The sequence below is a fragment of the Chiloscyllium plagiosum genome, chromosome 2 (assembly GCF_004010195.1).
Source record: "Chiloscyllium plagiosum isolate BGI_BamShark_2017 chromosome 2, ASM401019v2, whole genome shotgun sequence".
Classification (NCBI taxonomy): Eukaryota; Metazoa; Chordata; class Chondrichthyes; order Orectolobiformes; family Hemiscylliidae; genus Chiloscyllium; species Chiloscyllium plagiosum.
Window position 1 is genome coordinate 101,778,452 of NC_057711.1, and position 19,123 is coordinate 101,797,574.

A 19,123-nucleotide genomic window follows, 5' to 3' on the forward strand; every position below is an offset into this window, starting at 1 on the left:
CACTGTCCATTAAGTGTATACATCCTGCCTTTCCAAAACGCAGCACTTCATAATTATCTAAATTAAACTCTATCTGCCAATCTTTGTCCCATTGGCCTTTCTGATCAAGATCCTGTTGTACTCTAACGTAACCTTCTTGGTTGTCCACTACACCTCCAATTTTGATGTCATCTGCAAAGTTACTGACTAAACCTCCTATGCTTACATCCAAATCATTTATATAAATGACAAAAAGCAGTAGACCCAGCACCAATCCTTGCAGCACATCACTGGTCACAGGCCTCCAGTCTGAAAAGTAACCCTCCACCATTACCCTCTGTCTCCTACCTTTTGAGCCCATTCTGTATCCAAATGGCTAGTTCTCCCTCTATTACATGTGATTACTTAAGTAAATTTTTTGAACTTAAGTTAATGAGAAATGATTTCCCACACACACAGCTGTGTTGACTATCCCTAATCAGTTCTCTGCTTTCCAAATACATGTAAATCCTATCCCTCAGGATCCCTGCCAACAACTTACCTACCACTGATGTCAGGCCCACCAGTCAATAGTTACCTGGCTTTTCCTTACCAACTTCCTTAAATATTGGCACCATGTTAGCCAAGCTCCAGTTTTCCAGCACCTCACCTGTGGCTATCAATTATATAAATCTCAGCTTCCCTAGCTTCCCACAGAGTTCTAGGGTACACCTAATCAAGTCCCAGGGATTTATTAAAATGTCCAGCACCACCACCTCTGTGTAATGTGGACATTTTTCAAGATGTTGCTATTTATTTCCCCAAGTTATTTAACTTTCATATCCTTCTCCATACTAAACACTGATGCCAAATACTCATTTAGTATCTCCCCCATCTCCTGTGGTTCCACACTTAGGCAGCTTTGCTGATCTCGAAGAGGCCCTATTCTCTCCCTGGTTACTCTTTTCTACTCTTGGAAAAAAAAGAACCGGAAATGACGTCACATACCTTAAGAAACCAGGACCGAAAATAGAGAGGTGGGACATACCACCAGTGCTTCACCAGAGACCCTCGTTGATGATGTAACCTAGTATAGTGACGAAACACCTGAAAACAAACCTTCAAGCTCAACGAGCAAACTTACAGATTTATCGTCAACCTGAGCTACAAATCTTCTCAAATTATTTACCCATTTCTCCTTAATGCATTTGTAGAATCCCTTTCGTTTCTCCTTAACCCTATTTGCCAAAGCTATGGTGCTGGGATGGCATGGTGGCACAGTGGTTAGCACTGCTACCTCACAATGCCAGAGTCCCACGTTCGATTCCAACCTCTGGTGACTCTCTGTGTGGAGTTTGCACATTTTCCCCGTGTCTGCGTGCTTTTCCTCTGGGTGCACCAGTTTCCTCCCACAATCTGAGGAAGTGCAGGTTAGGTGGATTGGCCATGCTAAATTGCTCATAGTGTTCAGGGATGTGTAGGTTAGGTGCATTAGTCAGGGGTAACTATGGGGAATGGATGTGGGTGGGTCACTCTTCAGAGGCTAAGTGTGAACTTGTTGAGTCTAAGGGCCTGCTTCCACACGGATTCTATCTCATGTCTCTTTTTTGCCCTCCTGATTTCCTTCTTTAACTATTCTTCTACTGTCTTTATAGTCTTCTGGGGATTCACTTGATCTCCTCTGTCTATACCGGACATATGCTTCCTTCTTTTTCTTAACCAAAATTTTAATTTCTCTGGTCAGCCAGCAATTGCTACACCTGCCACCCTTCTCCTTAACAGGAACATACTGTCTCCTGACTCTCTTTTTTGAAGGCTTCCCACTTTTTAGCTATCTGTTTACCTGTGAAAATCCACTTCCAATCAACTTTTGAAAGTTCTTGCCTAATACTATCAAAATTGGCCATTCTTCAGTTTAGAAATTTAACTTGTTAGAACTGGTCTATCTTTTTCAAACTCTGTTTTGAATCTAATAGAACTATTATCATTGGCCCCAAAGTACTCCCCCCATTGACACCTCAGTCACTTGCCCTGCCTTATTTCCCAAAAGAAGGTCAAGTTTTACTCCATCTCTAGTAGGTACATCCACGTACTGAATCAGAAAATTCTGTTCTACACACTTAACAAATTCCTCTCCATCCAAGCACTTAACATTTGTGGCAGTCCCAGTACATGTTTGGAAAATTAAAATTCCATACCATAACTACCCTATTATTCTTACAGGTAACTGAGATCTCTTACAAATTCTTTGTTTCCAGCTGACTATGTGCTGGTGTTGGACTGGGGTTGAACAAGTCAAAAATCTCACAACACTAGTCCAACAGGTTTATTTTCGTAGCTACCTGAAGAAGGAGCAATGCTCTGAAGTTTGTGGTTTCAAATAAATCTGCTGGACTATAACCTGATACCTTAACAAATCCCCAAAGACTTTCTTTGATATTCTGCATCCTTTTAAATACTCATTTATATTATCTGCTAGTATTTTATTCCACTGTAACTTGCCCATATAATGGCCTGTAATTACGCTGTGTTCATTCATTTCTTCTCTTAGACAACAGTGCAATTTTAGCAGTTCTCTGGCTATGTGCTCATAAGACAGAAAGGATTAACAAAAAGATGGACAGAGCCTCTGCTGTTTCCACCCTTCCTTCACGATGTCTCAGCTGAGTCTGGTGATTCACCTACTTTCTAAGATATTCAAAGGTTCTGGTGCAGTTTCAGTGTTCCTGCCTCTGGGCCAGGAAGTCTGGGTTTGAGTACCACGTACTCCAGCAGTATGTCCAAATCCATTCATTACAATTGCTGTTTTTCTTTCACATGCTAGACACATTCATATTTGTTCCCTCTCAAATTTTATCCCGGTCCGTATTTCACGATTTTCTTCCTTGACGGCACAGTCTCCATCATCCTTTTTTTCTGAATACAGATGCCAAACCCCCCCAACATTTCATCTGCATACACGCATTGCCTTTTCGGTCTCTAATTGGCCCTGCTCCTTCATTAGTTGTAAGTTTACATTTTATGGACCAGGCCAGGCCCCTCAAAACACTTCAAGAAGGTAGTCCAGACTCTACCTTTGCTAGTTGTTTTCAGCAGGTGTACAGTGGATATTCCAGGAGAAAATCCGCTGGTCAAACCACTTCATTTCAAACAAAACAATTTATTTACAAGATTAATGAATGAAACACACAACAGAAAACAGAATATGAAATAACTTATCCGATCCGAAAACCCGACAGACTATCCCAATTTAATGATGCTGTGCCAAATATTTGCAACAATCCCCAGAAATAGCCCTTGGTACAAAATGAAAAATCAAACGCATGTTCTTAATAGGGTATAAGTCAGAGAGAGAGAGAGTACCAGCCTGGACCTGCTTCTTTGGGTCCAGCAGCCTTTCTTCACACTACCAAACAAAACCAAACCAGAGAAAAGCTGAGCTGGGAGAACTGTAAGTGTTTCCTTTTAAACTTAACAAATAGTGCCTCAGGCAGAGGCTTTCAACTATTATCAAATTGGCCATAAAACCCTCCACCTCCAGGCTTCTCGGTGTCTGTGTTGTTTATCACCTCTCTGGGGGAAAAAAAAGCCAAGAACTGTATAACCTTGTTAAAGGAGCAGCTTCGTCACAGTGCATTCAAAAGACATCTTTGGGTTTTCCATAATTTAACTTCCCACAGTGTCTTCATACTATTTCTTTGCTTCCATATTTCCTTCATAATTTCATCTGTTACATTCTCCTTGACTCTCAACTAAACTGCGTACAAATAGTCTGTTTTGTTGAAGAGCTGTTGAGCTCTGGAGGAGTTCAGTTTGAGTTTCTGTGTTTAACATGTTGCCTTTCCCTCGACAGTTGGGAGTGTCCCTGGATGAAACAGTGACTGAGAGAGACTTGGATGATCTCCTCTGGGTGTTTGGCTGTGAATCATCAGCTGTAAGTACTTTTTTTTTTATGCAGTGTATTAGCTGTTTCTGTGATGCAAATATGTTGTGAATTTTGCGTGCGAGGGACTGATTAAATATAATGTTCATCAGGGACCACAATTATCCAACGCATCCATGCTACAAACATAACCTTTGTACATTCTAAATCTTGCATGGGTGTTTTTCAGATTTAAATTTCACATGTAAATATTTCACATCGTGTTGATTTCACTTTATCAACTGTGGACCACCATTATTTGTTGAGACTAGTTTAGTCAGAGACCTGAATTAAGAGCACATCTTGTAATGGGCACACATTGATGGTTGTAAAGGGGAGTTGGGACAATATTCCATTAGAAACAATGTTGCATTTTTACATTCAATCTTTGCTGAATATTTGTGTTAGTATTACTGATGTGAGGGACATGGCTAAACTTAAAGGCTCAACTGGGTTTCCCTTTTCGGTAGAGGTAAAGTCACCATAGTCCCAGAGATTTGCTCTGCCAGTAGCAAGAGAGACAACTGGTGGTGAGTTTAACCAACAGATCACTACACATCAAGCAAGCGGTGGGTTTGAGAAGGTGGAACCTTTATGTTGAATTCAACTGGCATAGGAATTGAACCCACATCACAGACCAGCCATCCAGCCAACTGATTTATAAATGCTGGCCAATCAGAGATGACCATGTCCCCAAAGTGCCCTGGGGTGTTTCTGCTTTACTGGCTGTGGACCTGTCTCACTGAGGTGTTCAGCAGACTGCCCTCTACCGTATATGCCTACCATTCTCATTGAGGTGTCAATGTCTGGGCAATGGGATCTTGCCAAGACTTCCTCTGAGGTCTCTGATCTCTTGTCCTCGGAGGGTGAGGATGTAACCTAATGGGGAGCCGACCATTTCTACATGAGGCTGGTGGAGACCCCGGCTGTACCTGCAAGGCAGATGAGGGAGGAGGTGTCACTGCTAATGCTAGAAATGATGCACAGAGAATGAACCTGCTAGTAAGGTTGCAGTGGAAGGAAACATGATACTGATTGGGTTGATGGGTAATGGATGTCTTGGCACCTCCATAAGAATTGTCCTGGTCTTCCCTAGTGAGGACCAGGATTCTCTCATTGACAAGAGTAAGGGATTGGAGGTTTGGTTTTATCGAAATAAAAGCAGATGAAATGGCTGTTAATCCTGATGCAGCTGGGGGAAAGGTGTTGAGTTCTAGGGGAGAGAGGAATAAGCGCAGATGCGAGGCACGGTTAGTGGTGTTTGAGTGATAGACTGGGGGTTGTGGGCGAGAGGAGGGAACCTGTTGAAAGCCACAGTGACTGGCCAAACTTGAGACTTGGTGGGAGGTGGGTCCAACAACTGAGATAGTGGGTGTGAGAAAATACTCGGCACTTACCCTGGCAGAGCAGAAAAGGCTATTGACCTTGGGCTGCTGCATTTTGTTCCTCTGAACCTTGACAACACTGACCAGGTGGTGACCTTGGAGCAGACTGCCAGTGTCTGGTGGCTTGACCTCCTCTGCCTGTCTTCTGGAAAGAGGGTGGCCCTGATTTGGACCATCCCCTCGACCAGATCCTTGTTGGAGAGTTGTGGTGCCATTTTCCCTTTTCCTGACATCTTTGAGAAACATCCTTAAGTGAACAGGATAGCTTCAGTATGCCAGTGCTTGGCTAGGTGCATAGTGGACTTTTAAAGATGGAGGCACAAGGAACGTTCAGCTTTCAGATTTATACACTGATTGGCAAAGTGTAAGATGGGGTTGGATACAAGCAATGCCATGGGAGTATAGATAATTAGTGCATTAGGTTTGGTAAGGAATGGCAAGAGATCTTCCTGGTCCTGATGGTGGAAAACCCTTCCAGAAACTTGCACTTGGCTGAAAACAAGTCAGATTGAGTTCTGAGAAATTTATAGGCTACCTGCCGTTACGATCCCCCCCCCCCCCCCCCCCCCCCCCCCACCCCCGGAAATCTGTGCGCACGCCAGTTAAATAACCTTTATTTTAAAATCTCCCAATATTTTTGCTTCACAACAACCAGACCTCAGATGAAGTTCCCTAAGTTATTATGGTTCCAGATATCATATCCCAAATTGTCAAGCTCAAAGGTGAGGAGGACTCTGCTCCCTTCATTGTAGAGTAGAGTAATTTTATTTGTCGTTTCTACTATACACAGCTGGTAGAATAAAAACGAGACAGCACTCCTCGAGAACCACGATGCTATATGAGCACACAGACTACTCGGGAGCATAAAATGCATAGGAAAGTGCAAAACATACAAGACAGCACATAATTCCTGACAAGACAATACATTCGGCAGAGTGGTGGACAAATTACAATGTAACAGTGAATGATCGTTAAAAACATAGCGGCAATTCAACAAGTCCTCCAAGAATTACAAATGGAATAGAATGTGATCATGCAGTCTAAGGAACCCGATGGCTCAGGGGAAGAAACTATTGCACAGTTTGGCTATGAGAGACCGAATGCTCCAGTATCTTCTGTCAGATGGCAGGAGGGAGAAGAATTTGAATGAAGGATGTGTGGGGTCGTCCACAATGCTGTTAGCCTTGCAGATGCAGCGTGTGGTGTAAATATCTGTAATGGAGAGAACAGAGATCCCAATGATTTTCTCAGCTGTCCTCACTATCCAATGTAGGGTCTCACGATCCCAGATGTTGCAATTCCTGAACCAGGCAGCGGTGCAGCTGCTCAGGGTACTCTCAATGAACCCTCTGGAGAATAGGGTGAGGAGGTGGGATTTCCTCAGCTTACGCAGAAAGTAGAGACGCTGCTGGGCTTTCTTGGCGATGGAATTGTTGTTGAAGGATCAGGTGAAATGCACCAAGAACTTTCATGCTCTTCATGATCTCCATGGGGGAGCTATCGATGTGCAGCTGAGAGTGATCACTCTATCCTCCTGAAGTTTTGTTTTATCCATGTTCAGAGACGGTTTGTTGGCTCTGCACTAGTCTGTTAGCTGCTGCACCTCCTCTCTGTATCCTGACTCATCGTTCCTGCTAATGAGACCCTCTATTGGCGTGTCATCAGCGAACTTAATAGTATGATTCAAGCTGTGCATCATTGCATTGGTGACAACAAGGTCATTTTTAAAAGGTTCAATTCCCTTGGAGCTTTTCAAAGAACAAATAAAGTTATGTTTTAAAAGGAGCCAATTTAATCCGGCTTTCGTGAGCTAATCATGGATAGGTTTATAAGTTGTTGACCACAAGAAGAAATAATAGAGCAATGCACATAGAGACAGATTAGAAATGACGTGAGCCCAAAATCAAAAGATCAAAGTTTTTAAAGTTAGATTTTGAATTGTTTGTGAAGAATAGACAGCAGAACATTGTGATCATCACAACGGAGATTACTAGGAACATTGGTGTTGGTAGCTGATCAGTCCGTTTCAAAATTCTAGCCTTAAATGGTTCATTGCAATTCTTTTCTTCTGGATCCTTTTGACAGTGGCTGGCGGAGTAACATAGAGTGAACAGCAAGATTCCCTTTTCTTTACCTGCGGTGCAGGTGCATTTAATGGCCGTTATCAAAGTGTGGCACACACAGGGCATCAAGCCACTAATGCACAAAGACCAAGAATTGAAGCTCATTTTTAAGCTCTGTCCCTGCATATTCTTGAAAGGGGAAACAGCACATTTGTCTCTTGTTAAGATTGCTGTCATTTGTAACCATCATGTTCAGAGTCTGAGATTCTCTCAGGGAATTACAGTTTAGTTTGTAGTGTATTTTGCCCTTTGAAGTTTTTTAGATGTGTGCCAGAACTCCTCTCCAGACAGTCAATAGACTTCTGTTTGGCTGTAGCAGTTCACTTTTAAAAAACATAATTAAAGAGGTCTGTATGCCCTTAGGTGATCCAGGTTTATGATCTGTCATCAAATCAAGGCATATTGTGAATCTTACACAGTAGGATTTGATATAATTGGGATACTACCCTCGAGATGAGAAAAGAAAGTACTTCACATAAATAAATCCTGATCAAAGGCAGTTAAAACAAAAATTGTAAATTCTGTCCCCTGATAGAATTTCATTGATTCATAATGATCAAGGTTTCTGAATATGAATATGGAGGAACATAAAAATTATACTGCATGCAATCTTTCCAAGTCATATTTTTCAGATGCTGCCTGGCCTGCTGTGCTTTTCAACGCCACATTTTTCGACTCTGATTTCCAGTATCTGCTGTCCTCACTTTCTCCATGTTTTTTCAAAGTTTGGTACAATCTTCAAGAACCACTGTTTTATTTTTTTTTTCAGGAGCTAATAGCTGAGAGCATGGGAGATGAACCAAAGGGTATCTTGGCTACACCGTTTAAGAGGACAAGCAAATTCCTTACACATCCAGTCTTCAACAGGTTAGTGAGAAGTCTTGCGCTAAGATTGCAGCTTAAAATGAGGCTGCTGTGTACATATGCAGTTAAATAAATTATGATAATCTGTGAACTTATCATAATTTGTAAATATATCAGTCTGTTCCTTGTTGAAATGTTTATGATGTACTCCAAATTATTAGTGCAAAGTAAGGCACTTCTGACTGTCAGTGTTTTATGGTTAAGTAATATCGAATCATTTTAAAACTTCAACTGCACTTTTCATGTGGGAAAATATCAGGTGGTTAATTTGCTTTTGCTTGGTCAGAATAGACCAAAAGACACAGGCGCAGATGTAAGCCATTTAATTAATTGAGTCCACTTCGTCATTCATTGATATCATGCCTGATCTGAGAATTCTCAATTTCACTGACCCACCTTTTCCTTATAACCCTTGATTCCTTCCCTGATTAAAAAATCTGGCTGTCTCAGCGTTGAATATATTCCATGAGCCAAACACAGAATTCCACAGACTCAGTACCCTCTGAGAGGAGAAACTACCTCTCATCTCAAAAGGGTGACTCTTTATTCTGAGATTATGTCCTCTGGTATTAGACCCGCACCCTCAAGAGAAACTACCTTTCTATCTCCTAAGAATTTTGTATGTTTCAGTAAGGATTCCTCTTGTTCTTCTAAACTCCAGTGAGTACTGTTATAACCTACTCAACCTCTCCTCATAAGATACTCCCTCCCTACTCAGGATCAGCCAGTGAACCTTCTCCAGGCTGCCTCCAACACCAGTATATCTTTCCTTAGAAAAAGGGACCTAAACAGGTATTCCAGTTGTGATCTGACTCATGCCTTGTATACTTTTAGCAAAATCTTCCTACTTGCACGCTGCATTCCTTTGAAGTAAAGGCCCATATTCCATTTGCCTTCCCTAAACTTAGACATTGGCTTTTTTGTAATTTAAGCATGTGGACTCCCACATGGCCCATTTCTGTGGCTTTCTTCTGTCTTTTTACATTTAAGTATCATAGTCCACCTGCTAAGTTTTTGCCCACTCCCTTAACTTGTCTATATCCTTCTAGACTCTTTGTGTCATCCTCACCACTTACCTTCCCACCTATTTTTGGGTCATTCACAAACTGAGCTATAGTACATTCGCTTGTCTCTTCAAAGCCATTAATATGTAATATAGATAATGGTGACTACAGCACTGATTTCTGTGACATTCCCTAGTTACAGGTTGCTATTCTGAAAATTGCCTCCTTATCCCAACTCTCTGCCTTCCATTAGTAAGCCACTCCTCTCTCCATTCTACCTCCAACACTGGGTTTTTGTTATGCTATGACAATCAGCTAACTAAGATTGACAGTCAACATTTTAACTATATCTCCCAGCCACCCATGAACTAACTCATCAACCCCCTGTTCTCATACTGTGTGAATTGATATTCCTTTCTCAAATCTGTTTCTTGCATATTAGTCGTTATGAGTACAAAACAAAACGTTTTGAACCCCTCTCTCTTAAGTGTACTATCCTACAATTATAAGCATTATCCACGTTTATCTAGTCTTTTCACATAACCAAAGTCCCTTTTGTGGTAAGTTCATTTGAATATCATCAAATTGCCTTAGACATACTGAAACATTCTATTCATTCCTGGTAATAAAATTTTAATGTTATTTGATTACATATTTACCTGTCTGGAACTACTTCCATAAATTATAATAAAAAGGTCTGAGATAATAAAGTTGGGCATGGGACTAGCCTTGTCATTTCCCACTTTTAATTGTCTTTAAACATGTTGTATGAGTGAAGTGACAAAAGCCAAAATTAATTATACTGTCTTAAGCCAAATGCCATCTTTTAAGATTGTTTTAATCTTATTCAACAAGCTTGATATTTAGTTGATAGTTTTAAAATTTGGATGTACTCACGTTTTGAGCACTTCATTTGTTAATTTATTTATTTTAGTTATCACTCAGAAACGAATATTGTCCGGTACATGAAGAAGTTAGAAAATAAAGATATTTCTCTGGTTCACAGCATGATTCCACTGGTGGGTGATAGTTATTTTCAATTCTTTTCCCCACTTTAACATGTAACCCCAAACTTCAGTGGTTGTACATTATACATTTTGTTTCCTCTGTTTGAACCAGGGATCTTGCACGATGAAGTTGAATAGTTCCTCAGAACTCACGGTAAGTGTGCCTTATATCTTACAACACTTTAACTACAAAGTTGACTTATCTATATTTCCTGAAGTTGAGTATAATATGAATCTTTCCATAATCATCATATAATGTGGGTGCTGCCTATTGAGGAGGGAAGTACTATCTGATTTAGACCTGCCTTTGAGTGAGTGCATTCGTGAGTGTGCTTTTGCAGCAAAAGCAGACTTGTACCCACAGCACTGGCTCCCTAATCACATGCTCAGACTCAGAAATTTGACTGCGCAGGCACTAGGCACATACGTGCCAAAGCCAAGCTGATAAAGATCACAAAGACGGACTACAGAACAACCTCAATTATCCGAAGGAGATTGGCTGGGAGTATTTTGTTTGGATAACTGAGTTCGGATAATGGATAGCATTTTTATGGGACCTTGAGATCTTGTTCGGATAATCCGAAATTCGGGTAATTCTTGTTCAGATAATTGAGGTTGTTCCGTACGGTGAATATGCAAGAAACAGGTTTTGCACAATGCCTGCTTGAGGGTCCAGTTGATAGACTGGTTTAATTGCCTTGTGGCAGTTAGCACCAGCTGAACACAGCAAGATCAGCACTAGTTGAAGGCAAACCGTGATCTTTACCGAACTGACCCTAGGCTGGAGCGAGTGCACCGGATCCTCTGATTGAAGCGGCTGCACGGTGGGACCTTGGCATCTGGGAGGACCTGGAAAACCAGGCTCTGGCTGACCTGTGAATAGTTGGGAGTAACATTGTGTGACTTCCTGTTTCATTTGATTTGAAGACCACAACACATCATTCATTCAAAAGAACTTCATGGAAACCTGTTGGGGATGGCGGGTGCAGTATGATTTACCCCAGGTGCCACACTGTGCCCACCCACCCCCCAAAATCAGATGGCTCTGGATCCTTAAATGGAGGACTTTAAAATATTGAATATTTGAAAAATTCAAGGAGTGTTGTCTGAACTGTACCTGTACAACGCCCCAGGTATGGTATTCTCCTCATCCACCCTCATTCTGCTAGTTTGTCAGCATACTTGCGCAGTGAAGGTTTGGATAGCCCATTATATATCCACAATAAAGAATCAAAACCAAACAACTCTAACCAGAGTTCCAACCAAATTTCTTTTGGGTGAACTTTCTGAAGATGGTTCAAACGTGAAGCCAAGGATTATAAAATCCATACTAAATATGGAGATATTAATCTGAATATCATTAGGATGCAACCTCTTAATTAAGTAGTGTCATTATATTATCCTAGTTACAAGTCACATGTTTGTATTTTGTCAATTTTGCAGGTCTGGACAAGTTATAGCTACATGATCGATTTCATAAATGAATGTTGTGTTTCCCCCTTTTCCCGGCTCCTTGTGTTTTCTTTGTAGCCCATTACTTGGCTAGAATTTGGGAATGTGCACCCTTTTGTACCTCTGGATCAGGCGCAAGGATACCAGCAGTTATTCCAGGAACTGGAGCGGGACTTGTGTGAAATCACTGGATACGACAAAATTTCTTTCCAGCCAAATAGGTTGGCCTTCAATGTTTTCATATTGTATCTTTTATTACGATTGCAGTGTTTGCTTTAGTCCCAGTATAGTAATCACATAAGTGTATCATCACACCATCCCTTTGACATCTTGTTATTCATTTACATGGTATGCACTTTGCAGCTGGGACAGCATTCATTGCCCATCCCTAATTGCCCTGGTGGATGGTGAGCTGCCAACTTTAACTGCTGCAGTCCTTGAGGTGCTGGGGCATCCACAGTGCTATTAGGAAGGAATTTCTGTGATTTTTGACTCAGTGACACTGAAGTATAGGCAATACAGTTCCAAGTTAGGATGGTGTGAGACTTGGAAGGGAATTTACAGATGGTGGTAATTCCATGTATCTGTTGCCCTCATCCTTCTGGATGATGGAGGTGTGGGTTGGAAAGCGCTGTAACCTTCGTGAATTTCAGCAGTGGATCTTGTAGATGCAATGCTCTGCTGCTACTGAGTGATCTTATTAGATGGAGTGGATGTACACCCGTCAAATGGATTGCTTTGTCCTGGTTGGTGTTAAACCCCTTGAGAGTTGTTGTTACTTTTACTGCAGCTATTGCTGTTTTGTCTGACTCCTGTTAGTCTGCTGCCCTGGGATTTCTCTGCTGCTTCACATCTGAAGTATCATGTTACAGTTGGGTTAAAGTTAATACCAAGGTTAACAGCACCTAATAGAGGGCGTACAAACCAGGGCAACCCTGTCTCAGCCTTTCCTGGCACCCTGACCTGATTCCTGAGCCATCACACAATTAATGGTCTGGTATCAGGTCTTCTATACCTTCTTAAGGGCGAAGAATCCACCTTCAGGAGGGGCCAGCCAATGGGAGAGGCCATAGCTGAGACAGCAACTGGCCAGGAGCAGGAAGGTTGAGTAGACTTGAGAAGCCAGGTGGAGTGGGGTTGAGCTCCGAGATTGATCATGCCTGGTAAATGGGGAAGTAATTGGCATCATTGGTGAGGGTGGAGCATGGTGTTTCCAAGGGTTTCCCTTGCTGTTGAGGCTGCCATCCTTTACTATACTGTCTGCACACCCAGAGGGAGACATTGCCAGTGACTGTTTTCAGAATCTCAGTTGCCTTCTCGTCGAAAGCCCAACCTCCACAGTTCCCTGACCCTAATTCAACTACATGATGTCGGCAGCATTAAAAGCTGTCATTTCTGTCCTTGCTTATTGATTCCAAAGCTCCTTAATGTAACCAGCGTCGCTACACATCCCCATGGATAAAGTCAATTCGACAAAGTTTCCTACTTAGTTTTGTAAATCTGTAACTGGAAATGAAATCAAAATGAGTTGAAAGTTGAAATCCTAACATTTGATGCTGAAAATCACTGTGTTGCTCGGTTACATTTGTTTGGATTCACTTGCAGTTAACTACAGTAAACACCATGCGAAGCCTCATGTATTTATTTATGTAGCACCTTTCGTATTGTAAAGACTCTCAACATTATTCATATGAGCATTATCAAACAAAAGTTTCCATTGATCCAAAAGTATTAAGAATGAAAGCTTGATCAAGCAGATTGGTTTCAAAGACTGTCTTTAAAGAGGGAGAAAGGTGTGAAGAGGTTGAGGGAGAGAATTCTCAGACATCTGTAGCTGAAAGCACTTAAATCAGTGGCGGAGAGTTTAACCTCTGGGTATGCTCAAGAGGCCAGTATTGGAAGAGTGCACATACTTGGCATTTCGGAGGAGATTCAGAGATGGAAATCCCTATTGAGGGATTGGTAAACAAGGGTGAGATTTTTAAAATTGAGATCTTTCTTAACTTATGCCATGGTAGGTTGGAAATCCAGGGTGATGGGTGAACAGGATTTGGTACAAGCAGGGCTTTGCATGACCTCTAGTTTACAGAGGGTGAAATATGGGACACCAACTGAGAGTGCATGAGAATAGTCGGTGCAGTGATTGTAATGAGTTCAGTAGCTGGGCCTCATAGAATAGAAGCTACCTGATTGGGGTGTTAATCTGGTCCAATCAGGAAGCCTAGGCTGACATATAAAATGGTGAGTGTCAGAGATATTAACACTGGTGTCTGACTCTGTAGGAGGCAGTACTATACTGAAGGACTGTTCATGCTAAAATAAAGGGTGACTTACTGATGGGATACTGGTCCCTATGATATTATTTCAGTAGCGATGAAAGCAAAGCACGATCCTGAAGGAACATGCTTGCAACAGTCATCTTTGAGTTGGGGTAAGCATTCCTTACATTGTACATTTGTTTGGGAAACTTGATTTGTTCGACCCTGCCATCCAGGCCTGGACCCAGTATGTGAAAGGAATGTGACAAGATTTTTTTCCGGGCAAACTACATTGTGGCAGATAAACCAACGAGTAATTCACTGGATAGCCTGTGAAACTACAACTTTTCCTGTCATTAGGACCTTCACTTTCCCTAAGGCACCAGATAATAACACCTTTCAAGAATTGCCTGTCATAGTTAAGTAATATTATGACCTAAAGTTCCTCTAATTCTGAGATAGATTCCCCAGTTATTGAACTGCCGAGTAAAAGTGATACTATCTGGGTTTTTGACTCAGTTAAAACAACTGGCAAAGAACTGTGAATTTGGTTTAGCCCTTAATGAGATATTTAGAGACCATCTGGTATTTGGGATTAATGATGTAACTTTTGCAAAACCAAATGCTAGTTGAAGCCCAACTAGATTTCAAACAGAAATAAATTGGTTTGTCATTGGAAAATATGGCAGGTGAAGCGTACAAGTTGCACGGTATTCCGATGCAAGTGGAGAGCACGACTTGAGTGGAGGCAATTATATCATCTCACTCAAGATACATCCTGAACAGAAGGACTCTAGGTCAGCCCATGGTAAAACTCCAAAACAAAGACAAGCATTGGCCAAATGGTTAAAGTTTTCTCCAGAATCCTGGCCAACAATGATCCTGTGGACTCAAAACAGCAAAAGAGTTCTACTCGACCTAAATTGAGTAAGTTAACTCATAGACCAGTATCTAGGAGAGTTCATACCCTACAAGCTCCACCGACAGCTGGTTTGGAACAGTTAAATTACTTAGCAACATTAAAATGAGAACCAATCAAAATATATGGTCACCTGGTTCTAATGGAGGTTGATATTGCCAGGGCCATTTCAGTGACTGCAGAATTAGTATTTAACAAAATTCACACTGGACTCCAGCCCTTGAATTTGTGCAAGACCTCAGTGAGACTAAGAATCTATACTGGGCAACCTTTACAAGTTGAGGGTACAAATTTCATTCTGGTCTTTTATGAGAAGCAGTTGGTTCAGTTACCAATGATATTTGTAGTAAAAGGCTTGGGCACAAGCTTTATGGGGCAGAATTGGTTGGGAGAGATTCAGCTGGACTGGCTCAACATTTTTCTGTTGGTAAATGGCTGCCTGAGTGAAGTCCTAAATAAATACCCAGAGGTCTTCCAGGAAGGCCTAGGGACTATCAGAGGAGCCAAAGCCACCTTGCATGATGACCAGGAAACAACTCAAATCTGCAGGGTTTGCCCAGTGCCATTTGCCTTATAGATAGAAGCAGAGGCAGAAATCAGAAGGCTGGAAGGTGAAGAAATGATCAAACTAGTCCAGTTCTTGAAATGGACAGCACTGGTTTTGCTGATTTTTGAAGTGCAACGGGTCTATTCGCTTTTGTGGACATTTTAAACAAATTTGTGGAACTTCCAGACCCCAAATATGATCACTAATCCTTCTTTTTCTGTTTGGGTTTATTTACATTCTGCACTAGCAATGTATAAACTATTGGGTGTAAATTATTGGATGCATAAACAACTTATGAGCTACTACCACCCCGAGGCCAGACAGGGAAGCTTTGCATGTCAAGATATTTATTGGGATCGTGAGCCAACACCTCAGAGGTTGATCACTATTTAGAATAGAATTCCTACACTGTATCCACACCAACCCAGAGCATCCCACCCCCCCTACCCTATCCCTGTAACCCAGCTAATCCACCTAACCTGTATATCCTTGGGCACTGTGAGCAATTTAACCCAGCCAATCCACCTAACCTGCACATCTTTGGACTGTGGCACGAAACCAGAGCATCCAGAGGAAACCCACATAGGCATGGGGATAATGTGAAAACACCACACAGACAGTTGCCTGAGGGTGGAATCAAACCTGGGTCCAATAAATATCTGGTTGTGACGTGCAGAGCCTTCCCTGTATGGCCTTGGTGATATTAGCTCATAAATAGAGAGGAATGCCCAATAGTTTATGCATCCAGGAACATTGCTAATGCAGAGTGTAAATGCACTCAGATAGAAAAAGAAGGATATTTGGGGTCCGGAATTTCAACAATACCTTTTTAAAGAGGAGAAGGCATTGCCGCCTGTAGATGTGGGCCACATTCAGCGGTGGGCTCTGTTACAATGTGTGTGTAATTATAAGTTAGAATTGAATTGAATTTATTGTCAAGTGTACCAAGGCACAGTGAAACGCTTTGTCTTGCGAGTAACACAGGCAGATCACATAGTTAAGTAGCATAGATAAGTAAATAATAGGTAAACAGCAGCTAAAACAAAAACACAGGTACTGACAAATGTGAGTCCATTCAGTATTCTAACAACAGTCGGGTAGAAACTGTTTAGAAACCGGTTGGTGCGTGTGTTCAGGCTTCTGTACCTTCTCTCTGATGATAGAGGTTGTAGGAAAACATTGCCTGGGTAGTATGGATCTTTGAGAATGCTGGTGGCCTTTCCTTGACAGCGGGCCTGGTAGATAGGTTCGATATATGGGAGGTTAGCCTTTGTGATTGTCCAGTCCAAGGTCACCGCTCTGTGTAACCGTGTCCGATCTTGAATGCCACACCAGGTAGTGAACATCCAGACAGAATGCTCTTGATGGCACACCAATAAAAGTTGGCAAGGCTATTCATGGTCATGCCAAATTTCCTCAGCTGCCTGAGGAAGAAAAGGCATTGTTGGGCATTTGTAACCAATACGCCCACATGAGTCCAAGAAAGCTTGTTGTGGATGACCACTCCTTGGAGCTTCATTTATTCCACATTTGTGCTGTTAATGTGTAGGGGTGCATGAGTAACATCCTGCCGAAAGTTAATAATGAGTCGATAATTGAACACAGTCAAGGAAGCCAAATAGCAAATGCGAATGCATTGAGCCATCTCCCATTAGCAGATACACCACCAGTGAAGGAGTCTGTAATGTTTGGACACTTCCAGTCACAACTAACAATATTAGACTTTGGGCACAAAAGGATTCAGGCCCTTCCAAACTGAAGCAACTGGTTTCAGTGGTGGAAAGCAAAGGCCTGTCAACAAGAATTGAAACCTTTTTAGACCCAGAGTGACCAGCTCACGGTAGAGTACAGCATATTATGTGGAGAAAGAGTGATTGCCCTGAGCAAAGGTTGACATAGAAAACTGGCAGAATTCCACCAGGGCCAGGCAGGGGTCTCCAAAATTGAGGTGTTTGTGAGAAGTTTTTTCTGGTGGCCAGGCTTGAGCGCAGACATAGCCACGTTGGTGGGACAGTGCCCAAAGTGCAAATGAGGACAAAGATTACCACCACCAACTCTCCTATATTTGTGGGAACCTCTGGGAAAAGCTTGGACTGCGTTGACTATGCAGATCTGTTCATGTGTTCAGTGTTCTTGGTTATTGTGGATGCCCATTGAAAGTGGTTAAACATGCATAGAGTCCATTCATCAAACATTGGGGTAACAATAGAAAAACCATGTGCATCGTTTGCAGCACCATAGAGTCCAAGAAATGTTAGTCACAGATAACAGGTCATTGTTAACCAGCAGGGAATTTGATTGATTATTGCTTAAAGTTGAATGGATTTGACGCATAAAGACAGCTTCTCCCCACCCATTATCCAATGGTTTGGCAGAAAATACAGTCCAAACTTTAAAGGCTCGATTGAAGAAAAAGCCAACAGCCTCACTTGATACCAAGCTATCATAGTTCTTGTTTGATTATAGAACAACCCCACATGCAACTACAGGGATAGCTCCGGCAGCGTTGTTAATGAATAGAAGATTCCATACCACATTGTCTGATCTTCCCTGATCTTCTGGGGAAGGGTGAAACATCATCAGGAACTCCACTACCAGGCCCAAGGCTCTGTAAAGTAAGAGAGATTAGTTTCATACAAAGGACGATGTTTTGTGTAAGAATCACAAAAATGGCCCCACATGGTTAAGGTGCGAGGTCAGCCCTAGTGACATATAAAGTCCGGGTAAATGCGACGGGCCTGAAAAGTTAGGTGGGCCATGTGAAAAGCTATGAAATTTCAAATAGTGTAGGAACAACATGTGCCCTCCCCCTCAATGTTCAGACACGTTGCTGGAATCCATGGATTCACCATCTCTGTCAAAGGGTGTCGAGTCCTCTGAATCAGAGACATATTGACGGAAGTAGACTCTTCGATGCCTTTGCCACCAGAAGAAGAGGGGGAATTTCTACTGAGGTGCTACTGGCGTCAAAGATGAGTTCCCATACGTTACATGCCACGCATGTCAAGTGACAAGTCAGAGAAACGTGACCTGGTACTAAACACCCCAGGAGTCCCTTCATGGAAAGGGACCGATCTATATCTGTGGACTCAGGGAAGGATATAGTGATTGTAACGAGGTCAGCCAGCTGGACTGTGTAGAATATGAGTTCTCTGATTAGTTCTCTAACCTAGTCCAGTCAGGGAATCATGGCTGACAAATGTAAAAGTTGAGTATCAGAGATACTGACACTCTGGTAGGCTGACTGTATGAGGCAGTATTAAAGTCAAGGACTGTTCATGCCTAAATAAAGAGTGATTGAGTGACAGGATACCAGCTTCTGTGGCGTTATTTTAGTCAAGTCTCCAGGTGATCAATGAATGATCGAACAGCAGGCAAGCTGAGGACAGATTGAATTGTGAATGGATTTGTTTTCCTTGTATTCAGTTGGAGAACTTCGTTTATTCAGTAATAGACATGTGCAAACTGTCTTACAATTCTGAAACGGTGGAGGGGCTGAGACCAGTTAGTGGTGTGGAAGAGCTGGATGCTCTCAGTTCATATTTGAAAACTGATGCTGCGTTTATCACATAATGTTCTTGTGGGGGATGGTGTCGTGCTTCATGTAGATGAGATATTGGTGTCAGTATGGGTGACACAGGGATAAAGGTGTAGGAGAAGGAAGAGAGCCTATTGCTAGTCATA

The 19,123-nt window shown here is 42.0% G+C and overlaps 1 protein-coding gene across 4 annotated transcripts in view; it reads left to right on the top strand.

Annotated features, from left to right (window-relative positions):
- gldc (glycine dehydrogenase (decarboxylating)) overlaps positions 1-19,123 on the top strand; it is a 172,803-nt gene that overhangs the window by 75,171 nt on the left and 78,509 nt on the right. For all 4 annotated transcript variants that reach the window (XR_006315277.1, XR_006315278.1, XM_043715133.1 and 1 more), the window contains 5 exons: positions 3,812-3,892; positions 8,158-8,255; positions 10,191-10,275; positions 10,376-10,417; positions 11,794-11,936. Coding sequence is in view for 2 of the 4 variants with exons in the window: in XM_043715133.1 (XP_043571068.1) it covers positions 3,812-3,892; positions 8,158-8,255; positions 10,191-10,275; positions 10,376-10,417; positions 11,794-11,936 (449 nt within the window). In the remaining 2 variants the exon portion in view is untranslated. The remainder of the gene's footprint in view (positions 1-3,811; positions 3,893-8,157; positions 8,256-10,190; positions 10,276-10,375; positions 10,418-11,793; positions 11,937-19,123) is intronic.